At 37.5% G+C, this 18706-nt stretch overlaps 2 protein-coding genes and 1 long non-coding RNA gene across 9 annotated transcripts in view; 1 reads left to right on the top strand and 2 right to left on the bottom strand.

Moving 5' to 3' along the window:
• The window catches only part of LOC110372041 (axin), a 59771-nt gene extending 48908 nt beyond the window's left edge, over positions 1-10863 (top strand). For all 4 annotated transcript variants that reach the window (XM_021328551.3, XM_049843824.2, XM_021328553.3 and 1 more), the window contains 8 exons: positions 1080-1217; positions 1822-1933; positions 2886-3029; positions 4847-4952; positions 5350-5572; positions 5939-6127; positions 6781-6942; positions 7419-10863. In XM_021328551.3, the coding sequence (XP_021184226.2) occupies positions 1080-1217; positions 1822-1933; positions 2886-3029; positions 4847-4952; positions 5350-5572; positions 5939-6127; positions 6781-6942; positions 7419-7542 (1198 nt within the window). In that variant the 3' untranslated portion in view covers positions 7543-10863. The remainder of the gene's footprint in view (positions 1-1079; positions 1218-1821; positions 1934-2885; positions 3030-4846; positions 4953-5349; positions 5573-5938; positions 6128-6780; positions 6943-7418) is intronic.
• Positions 3539-4637, bottom strand: LOC135117699 (uncharacterized). Its single transcript, XR_010277071.1, has 2 exons — positions 4363-4637; positions 3539-4048 (listed from the first exon to the last, which is right to left on the bottom strand). It is a non-coding gene; the product is annotated as an uncharacterized LOC135117699 (long non-coding RNA).
• Positions 10864-13656: 2793 nt separating the features above from the next.
• LOC110372082 (uncharacterized) lies at positions 13657-18425 on the bottom strand. 4 transcript variants are annotated; one of them, XM_064037463.1, is made up of 10 exons: positions 18286-18425; positions 17889-17978; positions 17587-17701; positions 16684-17355; positions 16219-16410; positions 15551-15691; positions 14973-15162; positions 14649-14856; positions 14148-14358; positions 13657-13834 (listed from the first exon to the last, which is right to left on the bottom strand). In XM_064037463.1, exons 1-10 carry the CDS (start codon positions 18360-18362, stop codon positions 13733-13735), a joined length of 1998 nt encoding a protein of 665 aa, XP_063893533.1. In that variant the 5' UTR covers positions 18363-18425; the 3' UTR covers positions 13657-13732. The 4 variants fall into 4 exon arrangements, with proteins under 4 accessions (XP_063893533.1, XP_063893555.1, XP_063893544.1 ...); XM_064037485.1 differs by having other exon boundaries at positions 17910-17978; XM_064037474.1 differs by having other exon boundaries at positions 17889-17960.
• Between the last annotated feature and the right edge of the window lie 281 nt (positions 18426-18706).

Genomic DNA, 18706 nt, shown 5'->3' with positions numbered 1-18706 from the left:
TTCACACTCGTCAAGTTATTTTGAAAGTTATCAAATACATGTTTTTTTTTTCTAATAATTGTTGTTTTGTACTTTTATTCAATTAGAGGAGTAGCTGTAATCGATGTTTAGTTTTTATTATAATTATGTAGTTTGAAGTACAAAACTTATTTTTCTATTACTAGAATTTGGCTGTAATTAGATCTAGATTTTATTATGATTTTTTAGTCCAGTAAAAAGGAAACCAAAATTCAAAATTTCTTTAAAACCCAAGGTATTTTACCTACATACTGACGTATCAAACCATACATACCATAATAAAATACAGGGCGGATTGTATCGAAGGACCAAACTTATTCCAAAATTTCATACCAATCTTAGGGATCTATCAGACAGGGAGCGGTCACGCGGTCAGTTTTGCGTTCTTTGTGTCATATTAAGTTACCTACATAGATATGCTTACACAGGAAACATTCTGACCGCGTCGGTCAAGTAGAACTAGTAGTAGTAGAGCTCGAACGCAGAACGCGAACGCAGAAAGCTCGACCGCGTCACTGCTCTCTGTCTGACAGATCCCTTAAAGACCTTAACTGTCCAAAAAACGAAACCGTATGCCATTAGAAAATGAACTTTATAACTTTAAGGTTCATATTATTGTCCTGAGCAGTCCGTCCATGTAAAACAATAATAGTTGTGTGTCCCCGCATGAGCGATGCAGCCCTCGACCGTTTGGTTTCGCTCCAGCTTGACTGATGTTCCTGTATTGTTTGCCCCCATGTTTTGTTCCGCGCTGCATGCTCGCTGCGTTCGCCGCATTACACGCTAAACGCTCTGTCTTGCCACCTCACGTTTATTACGATGCCCTTCCGCAAATCCTACCCTTATTTTTCCTACTAATCCTTCAAATGTATAAAAAATATAAAAAAATAAATTCTCAAAAATATTTTTTCGACAAATCATGTACATAATACATTAAAAAACATGAAAATGACTTATTTTTGCCTCCGCTTATTTTATTTTCCATCCGATTTTTTGCCAAAAAATATCCGTCCCTTCATCCTCCAACCCTCCCGTGTACCGTATGACACCGGGTGGCACAGGCACCGCAAGCGGTCAGTGTACAGTGCGCACGTGTCGTACGCGGGCTACTGTCCCGCGTCGCGCCAGGACTCGGAGCGCGCGAGCCTCAGCAGCGGCCGCACCGACTCCGATGCCGTCTCGCTGTCCGGCAGCAGTGTGTGAGTATCACTTACGTAGTTACAGTGTAGCCAGCACTTTGGGCACGTGTCATATGCGGGACTTCGGCACGGAGGCCAAGTAACGTTCGCGAGATTTGTAACATATTTTGTATCAAGTAAGACGCCAAAATGGTAGGTTCCAACCAGGTAAGTGTCACATTGTTGTAATCATTACCTAGTCTAGATTTTATTAATTAGTTTTTTCTGTATCTTTTGAGCTTTAGAACTGCTTATTTTTATAGCGACTAATTTACCATTTAGACCCCCCATCCGTGTGATACGCATTAACTTGCATCAGATCGAAAACCCTTATGACTAACTGACATAAGAATCGATTTGTTTTTCAATATTTTTTTGTGTTTACAGATACTATTTATATCAAGGAAAATTTTGACTATTACAAGTTTTTAAATATGAATATTTTCCAAATTGAGAATTAATTGGAAATAATATGTTTAAAACTGAATTACAACTTCTATTAATTGCATTTCCGGATACATTTTCCTACTAAATTGGATCAAAATTTTAAATTCGATACTTAAAAAATGTTTCCACACCCCCTTCTACGTCACACACATACTAAGGCGTATCTTCTATCTCTTAGCGATGGCATGTCCGCGCGGAACGTCCGCGAGTCTCGCGAGTCGCGACATCGGCCGCGCTTGCACGGGCTCGACCGCCACGCTGTCATCAATAAGGAGCAGGATACTGCTATGGTGAGAATAAACGCAATACAATAATTAATAAAAAAAATATACTTTTGAAAATAAATGAATTTCGAGTGTCCTAAGTTGTCAAGTTTAAGGAATTTAAGACATAGGTAGCTGTAGCCACTTTTGTTTTAAACAATTTGATGGCCAATTTTTTTGTAAATTACTAACTCTGAAGACAAATGCACTGGTAAATTTTGTATAATATACCGCTTTTTGTCGATAAACTTAAAGTAAATGCTCTTGTTTTCAACTACAATTCGCATTCAAATTGTTTTATCAGTTAGGAGTCACGATACAACAGACAGATGTATGCGTTAAACTTGTGACGCCCTCATCATTTTGACGAAGTGGGCATAACACTTTTCCCACACACAAATCTGAACCATCATGCTATCAATTAATTTATTCCCTACATTTTAATACTATAAAAATAAATAATAGTAGTTGAAATTGTGATAAGGCACGGACGAATCGCAATGTTGACTTTTATTATCGATAACAAACTGCAACTATGCTTTATTTATTTTTTGTGATACTGCAGTCAAGTGCCGCCCTTTGATCGTAAAGTTCTCAATAGAAACGTGCAGAACATAAGGAAAACCCTGGTCTATTCGAGTCCATAAAATCGCAATTACATAAAAAAAGATATTTTGTAATATACTCTAAAAATAATTCGGGATGTTATAAGTTTGACGTTTTTATATCTCTGTTGTTATGGTCTCACAGCTCGAAACCCCGAATTAATATGTCTACATACTATATAAAGGTAATTGAAAATCCGTCCAACATTTTGCAGCAAACTTTGCTGCAAAATAACTGTAAAAAATTAATTATCCCACAAGATTTTTCATATACTGGTTGTTTTATACATGTTTCTTGAGGTATATATTTGTATGTTTTTTAATAGGTTTATTAGTCTTTTGACAAAGTTTTGATCAAACGTGTGTTACTACAGATGATCCCTCGCACGGGTCGCGTGCAAGCGGAACAACTGCGCGTGCTGCCGCCGGCGGAGTTCGCGCCACTACTCATAGAGAAGCTGGAGCGACTGCGCCGCGACCAGGAGACTAAGGAGCGCCTGGAACGACGCCTTGCTGAGGTACACTTATAAAACAATTCCATAATATGTTTGCTTCCAGTGTTGCTAGACGCAGCTGAGTACCTAATTTACATAAAGCGGCTGCCTATCTCACCTTCTTTACCCACATACGTGGGCTTCCCCTTAGTAAGACCTGCTTTCTGGCTTCACACTGCCAGCAACGTTCGCCGAATAGGTTCAAATGATAGGTTCGGTTCCTTTTCCCAATGCTGCACAGTGATTCACGTTCCATACAAATGCGGCCATAAATACGAAACTCACAAATACTTTTAATTAACTTATTTTACACGTTGAAACATGTTAAGAGAAGTGTAAATTATTAAAATTATAACATAACCACATTCATTTAAAAAATATATCATACTATTTAGGTGTAAAAATGTCTCGCAGTAATTTTGTTTTAGACGATAAACCTAAAACATGTCATACTGCGACTTTTAATGAAAAATCTATATAAATAATGGTTGTTTATAAAACAACCATAAAGGAATAAAATAAAACAGCAAAAATACATGAACAACCTTTTTTGCAAATACACACAAAACACAAAATATACCAGAATATATTCAAGCTCAAAAGTATTTACTACAAACAGATAACAAATCTAGAACATATTTTGATAGCACACCTTTTGTTTTTGACAGGTAACTTTCGTAAACCTCTTAGGAAGGGATCTGAATGAAGAAGTTGATGGTTCAACTTTGTCAGACTTCTGAGATACATGTAACTCAATTCGCTCTACATCAATATTTTCAACTACATTCAGCCAATCTGAATATTTCTCTATAAACTTAGACCAACTACGATTTGATTTTGCCCAATAATGAGAAATTCGTTTACATACATTCATAATTTTATTACTTAAAGTCTCTAGTTTGATGTTTATGATGTCATCCGAAAGGCACGATGTTTCGGTCAAAGTATTCAGGACATGTTGCATTTTTCATTTGGACTACCCTCTTTAGAGTGCCAAATGTCAAAAATAGTCGTCCTCGAAACAGATCATTTGAAAACTTTACCTAAAACAACATGAAAGCTGAACTTAAAATATAAAGTTTTTTCAATACTATGGACATGCATACTTTGACACTCCTTTAACCCAAGAAGGGGCAAAAAGATGCAGATGAAACTTATACGGTTTTATAAGAACATCCTCTTTATTCGAAAAACATTTGCCTCAAGTGCAGCACTGAGCAGCAAAAAGTTATAGGTCCAAATGAAATCAAAGTATACCAAACAAATCTACAAAAACGATACCTTCAATAAAAAAATAAAATAAAATATTAAGCGCATTAAAAAAAATAAAAAAGTAGTTGATAATAGAAGTACATACCTTGGTCTTGGACCTCCATACTATCACCATACGTAAACACTTGATTTGGAATAGTGACACTCAAAAACAAAGTGTTAAGTTTTGATGACTCACACGTTGCGATAATTAGACTCGAGATACGCTAACTTCCGATGCACAAAAGTGGTCAATAAGTTGACCTTATGACACGGATATTTAGAGTTTTTGGAAGCTTCTTTACTTGTTAATCACTTAGTAAGTAGATCCAATGGGGATAAGCCAATGACATTTTTCGATTTATGGCCTTAGAGTGAATCACTGTGTGCTGGTTCGGCTCCGGAAAAACCAGATGTAATTGAGTATTTCAGATGTATTGCTGTCTGTCTGACTTTTACGGCCTTTTTAAGGCTGGTTTTCTCATTTTTAAATGTTGAAGATGTCGTAAAGACATAACTATAGACAAAAATGTAATTGCTAATAATAATTATATGTTGTAATTATAGACATTAATGTATGGTCGTTCCAGGGTGACGGTGAGGAGGCGTCGAGTCAGGCGCTGCCGCCGCAGCTGGTGGCGGCCGCCATACGGGAAAAGTTGCAGCTTGATGACGACAACGATCAAGATATACTCGGTTAGTATACGAGCATATAATTCTGAATAAAATAAAAAATATTGTGTACTTATAAGCATTAAAATGCGAATGCGAAAATATCGGATTTGTACTATGTAATTTGCATTGGGAGGTGAATATTTTTTTTCATCGTACCACCTATCATTGTAGATTAAATTATAATTATAAAATTGACATTTGTATTCATATTAAACAGAAGTGATTTTAAAAGAAACTTTCAATATAGAGTTCATTCAAGTTATGTGACGTTTTTTTTTGCCAACTTTTCAGATTGATCTAGTATTTTTAATTGTACAAAAAATGATGGAACAATAAACGTTATTTTGGTCAATTGAAATAAAATAACATTTTGATCATAACGTTTATTACTGTGACTTAAACCATTGTAACATTGCAGACCAGCACGTCTCCCGGGTATGGTCAGAACGCACCCCGGGAGCGTCACCCCCGGGCGGGCGACGTGCACGAGCACGTCACCACCCCGCACACGCCGCACACGCCGCCCATGCTGCACACGCCGCACATGGCGCTCGACGAGCCCCGTCCGCGCTGTCGGCGGACTCGGGACATTATGACGCGCCGCCTGACTCGCTGCATCACCCGCACTCGCTTACCCGCAGGTATGTAGCCGTATGAAAAAAATGGCTCAGATGATTGACATGCTGTATTGTTTCTTTGGTAGTGTAAAAGGTTTTAACCTTCATACTCAGAATAAAACTGAATTTCTTATAGCGTAAGACTATCAAATTTAAAAAAAAAAAATACAAAGAACATGTTACATATTGACATGATTTTACAAATCATCTGTCTAGCCTTTTCGAATATGAAGATGCAATTCAAAACCTGTCAAAAATACTTTATGTTATTACGGTCTTAAAACTATCACAGGCCGCTTACCTCAGAAATAATATGTTGTCTCTCTCTTTCTTTGTTTAATTTTGGCTAACGTACTTTAAACAACTCTAACGAAACACTTGTTCCCTCAGATCATTCTCCAAGAAGACGGTGACGGAGCTTACCGACAGCGGCGTATCCGTAGTATCAGAAGGTGGCGTGGAGCCGCGCATCCTGCTGTGGATGGCGGAGGGCGAGCGCCTCGAGCGTCGCCACGAGCGAGCCTCCTCCGCCGACCGCGATGATCTGCGCCGCAAGGATAAGCAGACGAGGGCTACGCGGTATGTTACACACATTACTTTATCATATTTAGGCACAAGTTCAATGACAACATCAGTCAATTTTCTTGAAACAACACATTTTGACATCAGACTAACACAACTTTTCTTCTGTACGATTCATTTACGCATATTAACCTCTTCGTAACACTTGCATATAGCTTATTTATCATAAAAACGAACACACAATAATAGTTGTGGCTCAATTTTAATAATTATTATCTAAGTTGTAAACTAAGTTGAACTTTTAAGGCACTTAAAACAACTGTTTACTATGATTTTTTGTGTTCGGTTTTCAAAATAAACAGTTGCCGCGGTTACAATTTGTGTTCTATACCCTATCCACGGAAGCAAGAGCTAAAAGGTAAACAAAGAATGACACTTTTTCAAGATGGCCGTATAACCCGACCGATGACAAAATCACAGATACTGCGAACATTTTACACAAAAATGTGACGTTTTGTCATCGGTCGGGTTATACCGCCATCTTGAAAAACTGTCATTCTTTGTTTACCTTTTAGCTCTTGCTTCCGTGGATAGAGTATAGGCGAAAATGGATCTCAATTAAGTTCAAAACCCTCAAATTTCAATCGCAACGGTTCGCAAAAAATTACTTTTAGTGGCAATATTGTAACAAAACATTCTCTCCCTCGCAGTGGCAGCGGCAGCAAGTCGTCGTCGACGTCGGGCGGCGCGGAGCACACGGTGGTGGTGGTGTCGTTCCTGGACGAGCCCGTGCCCTACCGCCTGCGCGTGCCCGCCGCGCCGCTCACGCTGCGCACCTTCAAGGACTACCTGCCCAGGAAGGGCAACTATAGGTATGTACATTACCTCATATTACAGCCTCAGTCATCTCCCGAGTCTTTACCCAACTATGTTGGGGTCGGCTTCCAGTTTTACATGGCACAACTGCCTATCTAATCTCCTTAACTCAGTTACCCGGGCAACCCAATACCCCTTGGTTAAACTGGTGTCGGAATTACGGGCTTCTGGCTAACCATAACGACTGCCAAACATTTTCAATGACAGCCGGGACCTACAGTTTAACATGCCATTCGAAACACAGTCATTGGTGTCCAAGATATGCTTAGAAAGTACATACAACTTAGAAAAGTTGCATTAGCACTTGCCTGGCCTGGAATCGAACAAACGCCCTTATACTTGAGAGGTCTTTTATTGGCCAATAGGCCACTTCAACTTTTTCCAACAAATCACATAAAGTTATTTGACTTATTCCAGATATACTTCCCTACTTTTTCCTACCAATAACATAAAATTGTTTTACTTATTCCAGATACTTCTTCAAAACTAACTGCGCGGATTTAGACACGGTGATCCAAGAGGAGGTGAGCAGCGACTCCGACACGCTGCCCATGTTCGAGGGGAAGGTCATGGCCCGCGTCAAGAGCATCGACTAAACATCGTCCACACTCACGCACACTGGGACAACTGACCACATCAAAATCTACGTACCTACAGACGACAGCACATTCAAATTTTTTCAATATATTTTCAACCTTATCTCAGTAGAGGAAAGTTAATGTTCGATTGGTATTTGCCAGACTCGGGTAGGTTAGTAGGTAGACGCCAGTATTTTTATAATCTACACCTGATTTTTATAATCAAAGCTTCTGGTTTTGGGAAATGTTCAGCTGTAGATTATAAAAAAAACGTTTTATGAGTAATTGATTGATTAGGTTGACGTGAATAGTCTGTCAAAATATCGATAACGTTGCTAAAAGTGGTATGAGATTTTATTCTAGTTTGCGATTTGGTAAACGAGATCGAATAAGACTCGTAATATTATCAAAGTATGAGTAGGATCGAATTTCCTGTATTGAAAACAATTTGTAGTACATTTTTTTGTATAACATTTTATATCTACTTTTCTGTAGAACGAAGCTTTACTCAGATTTTAGGTAACCTAGTCGATTTCTTACTCTTGTTATGTTTGGCATTTCCAATAAATATCACTCTAACCAGATCAGAAAATTCAGTCAGTATGAAAGATGTGAGTCAGTGTTCCAGTGTGCAGCGAGAGTGACGCCAGTGAGTACGCGTCGCCCTGTCACACGTGTGCACTACTGTTAATGTTAGCCATTGAATTTCATTTTATTATAAACAATATAAGTTAAGTTATCCCAATCAGATAATAAACTTGTAATAACTGTACAGCGACGGCAGGGCGGCTATAGAATATTAAATAAATTATTTATTTTAATAAACGTTACGATAAGTCTAATCGTAATAGGTATAACTGCGCGACATTGTATAAATTCTGTTCCTCATTGACTCTTTAAGCTTTTTTTAATTAATTTTAATTATTTTTTTACTACGAGCTAGTTGAGTACGCTTACTATTGTACGATATTTTTTTAAATCGCAAATTGACGGTATGCAAACATTTTTTTTATATTCCTAGTGTTACATGAATGACTGCTTAGTTTGTATATTTTTAAATTAATATTTTAGATGTAAAATGACGTGTTCTGTTTAAATATAAAATATAGTTTCGTTAAAATTGGAGATTCGTTATTTGTGATGGGAGTATGAAATATTACCGAAATGGCGCCAAGTGTGCTGGTGACTGGCTCATTCGTTATCATTTAATATAAAGTACAATTAATTTATAAACTACGTGTAAAATCGAAAATAGCGATTTATCGAATCGAAATGTTATTCCTATTATAATCATTACATGTATGAAACGCCAATCACCAGCATAGTTTCTGCCAGTTTGCCGTTCAATTCAAAATTATTGACAAAACTATCGTACGCACGACGGGATCTCAATCAAATATCAATGTAATGAATTAAACTGCACTTTTAAGTGGAGACATGTTTTTATATAAATAATTTCCGTTCCGCAGCTGTGAATAGAACTAATTAGCGAAATAGTTTGTAAGAATAAATTTATGTTTATTCTGTAACGTGACCGGTCTTAGCCGGCTCAGTTGTAAGCACAGTTGATGTCTTTTAGTGTCTTTTGAACTTTTTTTACCTACTAAATCTGATAAGTAATAGAGGTTGCTTTCATACTACGTTCTTCATAAAACCGAGAGTGAAATCGATCCCTATTATTGTCAATGTAACTCATAAGGCTGCTATTAGTCTTCTTGTATTCTTCCAATTTCCTATAACGTTAGTTCAACTGTGTCGGCGACTGGGCCAAAGTACTTGCTATACTATCATTGCCAGACTGAGTTTCCCTAAGTCAACTTCAATTATATTAACTAGTCTACGTCTGCGTTGCACGAAACTTTACCACCGAACTAATATTACGAAATTATCCCATGTTTATCTACTTTTAACAATAAATATAAATAATGTTAGAACAAACAGTTGGCGGCGAGTGTCGTGCGACGCGGATGGTTCGATACCAGTACTTATTTCGCATATTGTATAATATTGTGTAAGTTAGCATGTCACGTCCGGTCCATTATGTACCAACAGTCCAGCTTGTATTGTTTGTCCAAACTTCTTGCAAAACTCACTGATGTTATGTGACATACTAATTATACCCACAATTATCCCACATTGGAATAATATTTAAATTAATTTAATCATTCAACCTTTTTTTACAAAGTTTCGACAGACGATATAACTTGCAGTGTTGCCATGTAAAATAGAAGTACAGAGGAATGTTGCCAGCGGAGAGTGCACCTAATGTTTGCACATATATGACGAGAATCGGGTGCGGAATCATGTGCCTTCAATGTTGATAAAAATTTTCATAGTTGATGCTTCTAATTAGTTGTAAGTTAACACATTGTAAATATAGAAGTAACGCTACGATCGTTTCGAACTCTTTATTTTTTATTAATTTAATTAAACAAATCATTTTTTTATTTATTGCCTAAGGTTGCGTTGTGACGCCTACCATCAAACACAAAATATCACGATTGTGTAACTCACGCTTTAGATGATCACGTCATTCAGCTTAGAATATGCGTTGTTTAAAAATATTGATAGGAATCCAAAATGCCATTAATTCGGCTTTTAGACGTCGCTCAAATTTATAATCTTGTGTTGTTACAACACAACATTGTTTTATCACTGCCAGTGTGTTTTCCATTTATTTGTAAGTAAAACCTTGCCAATTCGTCTAAAGCCCTAGGTTCGTGTATATTGCGGCTCGGTGTAACTTCACATCTTTACTGTTTTTTGTAAATAAATCGTTATATTTTATGTTTGATGCGCAGTACATTTTTGTAATGCCCAGTAATATGAACATAGACCGCGCGATGCCCGGCCATTTGACAATATGACTGTATAAATAGATGAATTACTATATCGTTTTTAAATTATATTATACGAGGCACTTTCGATGTAAAAGTACCTTTGTACTACCAAAAAGGTCCAACAGAGGCATATCTGTGCGTGTCGTCTTCAATATGCATCGATTTCTGTCGATACATACACAGGAAAGATGATCGATTCGAATTGTTATATAAGTACGATACCTACAGAACTAAGCCAAGGGCTCAAACTATATCGGTTAAATAAAATGCTTGTTAAAATTGTAAAAAATATAATGTTTTCCAATTTAGAGTGTACGAATGTGAAGATAAACGATTTGTAATAAAAGCTAAGTATTAATTTCATCAACGATACGACACACGGCCGCCTGTTCGTCAGCGGTCGATGGTTAATAGTAAAAGAATTTCACTAATCGGACTGTATTATTTTTTTATCTAGCACATGTAACATTTAAAAAATAAACTGGAACTGTGCCATATGCTTTTGATTTTTATTTTAGTTGAATCCTGTTTCGTAACCATAACAGTGGCAGTATTATCATACAAGCCCAAAAGCCCTTGCTTAAATGCTAAATAGACTCAATAAAGAATCAATATCAAACGCGAACTATTTAAAAGTGTGCGGCCAACGACAGTCGTCGATCGCTCGCGACAATAGTCACCCTATGAAAATGTATGGCATCACTGCCGAGGCCCGCGACGGTCGCGCGCGACCGACGAGTGGCGTGAGTCGTGCACAATTGCAAATCGTGCAAATCGCTCAGTATGGCAAATTTAAGCCGTGCATGCGCGTGACGTTGGCGCGAGTCGTGAGCTTGCAGTGTTGCCGTTTTAGCGACGTTGTGTGAGATCTGGGAGATTTTTAACGAGTTTTGAAACTTTTTTAAGATTTAGCCACAATAAAAACTAGCGGCTTTTTAAAATAATTAAATAGGCTATTTGACTAGTTGTAACTATTCCAGCTACAAGTGCTTTTTCGTCTCTTAAACGTATCCATACCTATCTGAGAAATACACAGGGTCGAGAGCGTCTTTCCGAATTATCAATGATAGCTATATTAGCTATTGAAAAACAGTTGTTGGTAGAATTAAATCGCTCACCAACATTTTACTCTGATGTAATTAAATAATTTCTTAAGAAAGATAAACAATCCCAACTAGAATATAAATAATTTATTTTAATTCCTTCTTACATTCTATTTTTTTACTTTCGTTTTGTAACTTTCTGATTTGTTTTTTTTTTTGTCTGTAACCTGTTAACAGTACCGGCTTTAGGGTAGGGCGCGGTTGGGCGACGGCCCAGGGCGCCGGACATAAGGGGCGCCGCAGGCGCCCCCAACCAATCCTTGATCAGAATTTTATTCCTATTTTTGTTTTAAATTTCATCAAAGATCGCAGCTTACAAGAACTGTATCCAAATGTATGGATAGCATCAGGGCCGCCTTAACCTATGGTGCATGGTGTGCGAATAACCCGGGCGCCGCGGGCTCAGGGGCGCCGCGGTACGCTCCTGGACCGAGAAATTTCAATTCAATTAATGTATTGTCATACAATGCCGGGCGCGTTAGATACACTACTTTTATGTCCCAAAACTCAAAAATTTTCGCGCTCGCTTCGCTCGCGATGTCTTTACACTTCCGTTTTTTTTCACATATAGCTACTTTTAATGTAATGTCCCAATACTCAAAAAAAATCGGGCTCCCTTCGCTCGTGGCTTCTTCACTTCACAGTCGCCTTGTATTATATATGTTAAGGACTTCTAGTGATCCAAATCTCAAAAAAGCTTTTTCGGGCTTGCTTCACTTTATAGTTGTTTTTATTTTTCAAAATTTTTTTGTCTACCCTAGCAAAAAGGTAGCGTCGTTTTTAAGTCCTTTTATTAATAAGAAAGTAACTTCTAGTTTCTATTTATGGTACTACTTTAAGTCCCAAAATTTTAATTCATAGGCGCCAACACCAACAAAGGGTTATCTACGTTTGGGCTACATTTTAAGTCATTTTTGTTTTGAGTTCTAAAATATAACAAAAAATTTCGCGCTCGCTTCGCTCGCGCAATCAGGACCTGTGTTCCCATGTTTTTGCATTCACCAACCAGCAATAACTTATGTACGATTGGGCTACATTTTAGGTAATATTTGCTTTGACTTGTTAACTATAAAAAAAAAATTCGCGCTCGTTTCGCTCGCGCAATTGGTAACTACATAATATGTTACCAATTAAAAGGAACATATTATGTTTCTGTTTTTCGTATGGGTTTGAATTGCAGTTGGGGGCGCCGTAGAAATCTCGCCCAGGGCGCTAGTAGAGTTAAAGCCGGCACTGCCTGTTAAACCTTTTACGATGCAAGCAACTACGTAGGTAACACAACTTTGTTTCCTCAAACAATGAAGCAAACCAAACGGCTTTTTTTCAAAGCCACCGGAGGCATGCAATTGTTGATATGTTTGTTATATTGAATCTATCTAGCACTAACAACTAGCATGCCTTCAGTATGATTTTTGGTTACCCCATTCACCGCATGACGAGCAAGAGTGAAATTGAAGAAAGAAGATGTACAAATAATTGATTGCACCTAACCAGTAGTTTATGAAAAACCAGTAGTTTGCAAAAGAGTGCAAGTTTTCACAGGAGGCGATTGCAAAGAAATTAAATAATGAATTTAATTCGAATATTTTATATTACAATCATTCTTTAAAATACATAAAAACTTCACGTATGACAGGTTTATAATGTTGCCTACAGTTGTGATATAGCCATTAGCTACTCGAATATACAATGCACCTGCTTGCTTATTAATAAATAATACTGTACCATAAATTAAGTTAAAGTTACAAAAAACATAAAATTATTTAAGAATGAATAAAAATGAATTTATTAAGTATTTTATAAATTACCAATAACTTATTTGCATTATAATTTATTGTCTTACTAATCACTTAAAAGTTAATTTTAAAATATGATATAATGCGTGATACGGGAAATTAAAACAGAAATTGGGTATGCAACAAAAAAAATTAAAACAAATTTCTGTAGCACTGAGAAAACACTTTCTAGACAAGAAAAATATCTCCCAATACTAGAATACATTACAGACTGATTCAGGAAAAAATATAGGTATTACATTTTTGTTGTTTCCTTGAGGAATTTATCATCTACGTGAAGCGATGAGGCATTGAGTCATCAATTACAGCTATTATATATGTGAAGTTGTACCTATTATTGCCTTATTATTTTTTACAGTATAAACATTCCTTGACATTAAATAGTTTTTATACATATACTGACCAGTTATTGTGCATAACTGTATTTACACAATAGGTTAAACCCTTAAAATAAGTTTAGCAACAGTTTCTATCTGAAGATATCTCTAATTCCTTGTATGAGGTGTTTGACGAGAGGGTCGTGTTCCTCGTAGCCCGCCGACCGCATGTGATGTGATGCACTGCATATGAACTGGGGAAATGTAAATATGTATCATTAAAAGATCCATTACTCTTCTATCATGGCAGGGTGATCCAACTAACTACAAAGGTGTAACTAAAAATGTTTTGAACAAAGTTATTTATTTATGTACATGTGGATGCTCTCAATTTGAGTTTTTATATAGGCAACTTAAAATCTTTGTGTTGAATAAACAGAGGTCTATACCAGTTTAGCAAGGGTCCACTAAATTACTGAAGTCTAATAATAAAAAATGTAAATCGCACGTTATTTGAAAGACCAACGTTTTTCGACTTCAAAAAGTATGGAACTTGTGAAAAGTTACCTTCTCCAAATAGGTGATGCCGGCCTGCGGACAAACATCGTTCTTCACATTGACACTCAGCTCGTTGCTCGCGAGGTTATCGATCATGACGGTATGCAACTCTTGCAGGAAGGCAGCTAAGTTGTCAGTGGTGAGATCTGATAGTAGCTTCACGCTGAATTGGAAGCCAGTAGGCAGGTCGGAGGTGTCCTCGTCGTCTACACGGAAGCAACTGTGAGAGAGAAAACTTGTGAGATTTTATGTTGAGTAGCGTAATTCAAGGGTGCAAAGAGTTTTAATAATTTTGCAAAGTGAATTGTTTAGGAGATTGCCAGAAATATACATCTAACGGGAGTTTCGGTAATCAAAAAACTCTGGCCATGGCATGATTGATTAATAAAATTATGTTGTGGTGGTTGCGGAATGTTGATAATGATGAAGCCGCTACTGGTACATACCATTACTGGTACAAACTGTTACTGGTTCATACCATTACCGGTACAAATTCGAACTGGTACATACCGGTACATGGAGGCGGTGCGGCCGGTGGGCCAGTGCTGCGCGGTGATGAGCGCGAGGAAGGGCGCGTGCTCCAGCGCCGCCTGCAGCGCGCGCTGCGAGCGCAGGTCCTGTGCCGACGGCGCCGACGGGAACTCCGGGTGCGAGTGGTGCCAGCCGCACACGTGTGCACCGATAGCACGGACCTGTTCCGCCGCTATCGACTGGGACACTGTAACAAATATAACAGGGACATGTTTAAACTAGGTAGATGTACAAATCTTCCAACTACATACTGTTTAATAATGTTAATGAAAACGTTATGATATATATTTTAATTAATTTTACCTGGGTCCATCTCGCAGTGCGTGCTGCCAGCAGCGGCAGCGGCCGGGCGGTACGCAGTGATAGTGAGTGCCAGCCTGACTGTCTCACTGACGTTGCCTCCTAGAAGTCCCATCACCTCGCCGCGTGACGTGTGTGCATGACCGTCCATTAAGAGTAGAGTTGATACATGCATGCGAACGTCGAATGGCGCCTGAAATTTATAAAATTGCGTTATTATCGTAATTTCTTTTTATAAATTTAAATTTATATTTTGTACACATTAGCCAGTATATTAAGCTGAAATAAGAATTGTTACTATCATTATCAATGGGAACACATTTCGAACATTGCTAAATATCGCATAAGGCGTGAAAAAATGGACATCCACTTCAGGACAAAAACTACATTTATTTATTTAGTAAAGGAACACCAACAGCTTCTGTGTAGAAATTAACAAAAAAAGGAGATTTTAAGGAGTAAAGAGCTTACACAGTTGCCGATTACAGGTGAACAAACATACACGAACATATTATATGTAATGTCGGGACACATATTTCTTTAAGTAGAACTGGTAGTAGGTACGATAGTACATAACCTACCGGTTTATCAGCACTATAAAGCCGACATTGTAAGAGCTGCACGGGCGGAGGCCGGGACACGCGGACGCGACGCGGCTCGGCACCTACTGCATACAAGTCACCGGCCGCCGTATGCATTATTGTGTAGCCGCCGCCGCCGTCCTGAGGTAATGTAACAATATAGACTTCCCGTCTCCTGTCTAGCCTTGTAATTATTTGTCCAGCCATTTCCTATCTATGTTGGGACTTGGGATTGGCTTTCAATTTAATCAGATATAATTTATTATGAATAAGTTTGAATATATGTGGGTTTTAGAGGTACAGAGGATTCTCGCTACACTAAGCTAACGCAGCAAGCACAGCTTGATATTGATTGATCAAACTAGACAGCAGGAATTAGACAGAAATTGAAATGGACTCAAAACAGAGCCCTGTGACACACCTAGCTTAACTGAATGAGTTTATCATTTTTCGACTACTGATGTTTTCACATTGTGTCCTATGATGTAAACATAAGTCTACTAAGTTAAAACCTCCATTTTGGTCTCTGTGATGGCAAAAAAAATATGATTAGCTTAATGAAAAGCTTTAGTCTCCCTTTATTATGACGATTGCTACTGGGCAAAGTGTAAAGGAAGACATTTTTCTTTGTAAGGCTCTTTCAAAGAAAAGAATGGAAAAGTTCTCACCAAGTTAATTTTCTTCTGCCTCTTGGGCATGGGCTCGAACCTGCTCAGTGGCACAGCTATGGGAGCTTCATCGTTAGCTTTAATCTGTTCCTTCTTCGGCGTAGTCTTGTGCGCGCTGCTCTCACTGTCGCTGTCCACGTCTATTTCTATGTCGCTTTCGGGATCCGAGTCTTTTTTCTTTTCAATTTTTATCTGTAGAAAATCATTTATGTCAGACAAACAATAGTAATGAATGATACATTGTGTGATTTTTTTTGTTTAAGTAGGATACCAATCAAAGGTGGCTGAGCAGATCAAAATGGGACACTGCCAAATACAGCAATAGGAGTCATTGCTTCATCATCTCCCAAGTTTTTCCCCAGCAATGTTGGGGTTGGCTACCAGTCCAACCGGATGCAGCTGAGTACCAATATTTTACAAGTAGTTGCTTATTATTGGGAAAAAGGAATGAAAAGGGAAACCTACCACTTGCTCTCCTTCTGAAACTGGTAAAGCTAGTCCAGAACCCAGCACTATTTGCATCTTAGGGCTCTTCACACTATCCTCAGAAAGACTAGAATCCTTTCTCTGCCTCCCTGGAGGTGTCTTCAACAATTCCTTACTTTTATTCCTAGGAGCACCTTTATCATAATTCCTAGATTTTTTTCTCCTATGATTACCAATCTTCTTTTCAGCCTTAACTTTCGCTTGATATTTAACAATATTCTTAGACACAATATCAGTCAGGTCTAAGTCAGAACCAATAGATTCTGTGGAGCCTATTATCAAATCATCTTCATACAATATTTCTGCTGGGTTTATTGCCATCAATTCAGCCTTTTTATCTAACAACACATCTGGTTTCAGTAAACTTTTGGAGTTTGTGTTCTTTTTTCTGAACGGTTTCTTTGGTATATTTATTGTGGGTGCTCCAGTGGTTACCATGTTGATTACATTATTTATACTGGTCATGTCATCTGTTACTATTTCTTCCTGGACCACCGCGGGCACATCCTCATGGTCCTCCGGTTTGTCAAGGCCAAATGATGGAGTCTCTAGATTGACTCCATATTCAGCCTCAATTAAAGCCTGTATTTCTGCTTCAGTCTTAGTTTTCAACGTCTGTGATATCTTTCTCACATTTCTGCCATACTTTGCCTGAAAATAAATATCACTAGTAAATATTTATGCTTGACTGCTATTATGATGTCTGCCAAAATTATAACCACTCAAGTTAGAATAGATTACTATCTATCTATGTACTTAAACTTGGTATACAAGGATCAATATTTATTATTGTCATTACTTAATAATAATTCAGGATTGTAAAGATATGAAAAAAGGACTTGTGTGATTATATCGACAGAAGAATGCTTTGAGTATTCTTACCATTTCTTTGATAAGAAGTTCTCTCTCTGATGAGCTCCATGCAGTATGTATATCATTGTAGTGTCTGTCTGAAGAGTTATTGCCATAAAGCTTCCTTGGTGAACCTTCTTTGAACCTTTTTTTTATTTAAAAAAAAAGATTAAATTTAATAATATTTCACAATATATTGCTAAGTTATTTATAAAATTGTATTTTATAGTTCTAATTGAATATGATGGTGTGTGAAATGAGCGCTAGAAATTGAAGTGTCTCCACAAGGTCAATCTAGAGAAATGAGGAATGAATGATGGTTAAGGACTTACCTATTAGTTTGTTTATCGTACCAGTTCGTCTCCGTGGAGTCGAGGAGCCACTGCGGGTGCACCGTGTCCTCTCTGTTCGAACACGAAGGGCTATATACAACAAATACGCAATTGTTTACTTCAAATGCTAGACTAAAACTGCGCCCGAAAAAATGGTTTCCAAACAAATTCATGAATTGGACATAATGTTTCTGTATACTAGTATGTTCAAAAATATTGGAGGATGCGTATAAAACATAAAGTTGGTCTAATTTCTCATTGTTTTGAATAGAAACTGGAGACCCTGGTGTCAACAAAACATTGTAAACATAACCGTGTTACTGTTGCGTAACAACGACAAATGGTTTATTATAAAGAATGATGTTACAAAATTATTTTTTACAATAAATATACTCACATTCCTTGGTTATTTTGAGCAAAACAAGAATTAAAAGAGAAATCTCCTAGAATGTCAATTTCGTCGTCGTCGGCCATTTTTGTTTTGATTTGACATTTCAAAATATTTTGAGAAGAATCAAGAATTCTCCAGTATTGCCAACTATAGTATTGCTAACGCATAATGCTCCTGCTCCACCTGCGTTAGCGTTAACGTTAATGTCAATGGCCAACTACACGTTACTTATTGCAATAAAAATGCGTGTTGGCTACACTTACGCAAAGAGTTAATCCCTCATGAAGTAACGCGTTAACACACATTAAAGAGTTTAAACTCAGATACACAAAATAATTCTAAAAACTAAAGCTTTCTCATTTGACCATTCCATTATCGTGCTCGTAAAATGCAGTTACCGCTTAAACAAAGTATCTACACTCGTCCT

This window comes from Helicoverpa armigera, chromosome 2 (genome assembly GCF_030705265.1).
Source record: "Helicoverpa armigera isolate CAAS_96S chromosome 2, ASM3070526v1, whole genome shotgun sequence".
In the NCBI taxonomy this organism is placed as follows: Eukaryota; Metazoa; Arthropoda; class Insecta; order Lepidoptera; family Noctuidae; genus Helicoverpa; species Helicoverpa armigera.
This window is presented reverse-complemented; position numbering and strand designations above follow the sequence as displayed.

Coding starts and splice junctions, on each gene's coding strand:
- LOC110372082 (XM_064037463.1), bottom strand. CDS start 18,362: ATGGCCGACGACGACGAAATTGACATTCTAGGAGATTTCTCTTTTAAT. Junction 14,359..14,648: donor CGCACCGCCTCCATGTACCG/GTATGTACCAGT, acceptor TCTCTCTCACAG/TTGCTTCCGTGTAGACGACG. Junction 13,835..14,147: donor GCATCACCTATTTGGAGAAG/GTAACTTTTCAC, acceptor ACATTTCCCCAG/TTCATATGCAGTGCATCACA.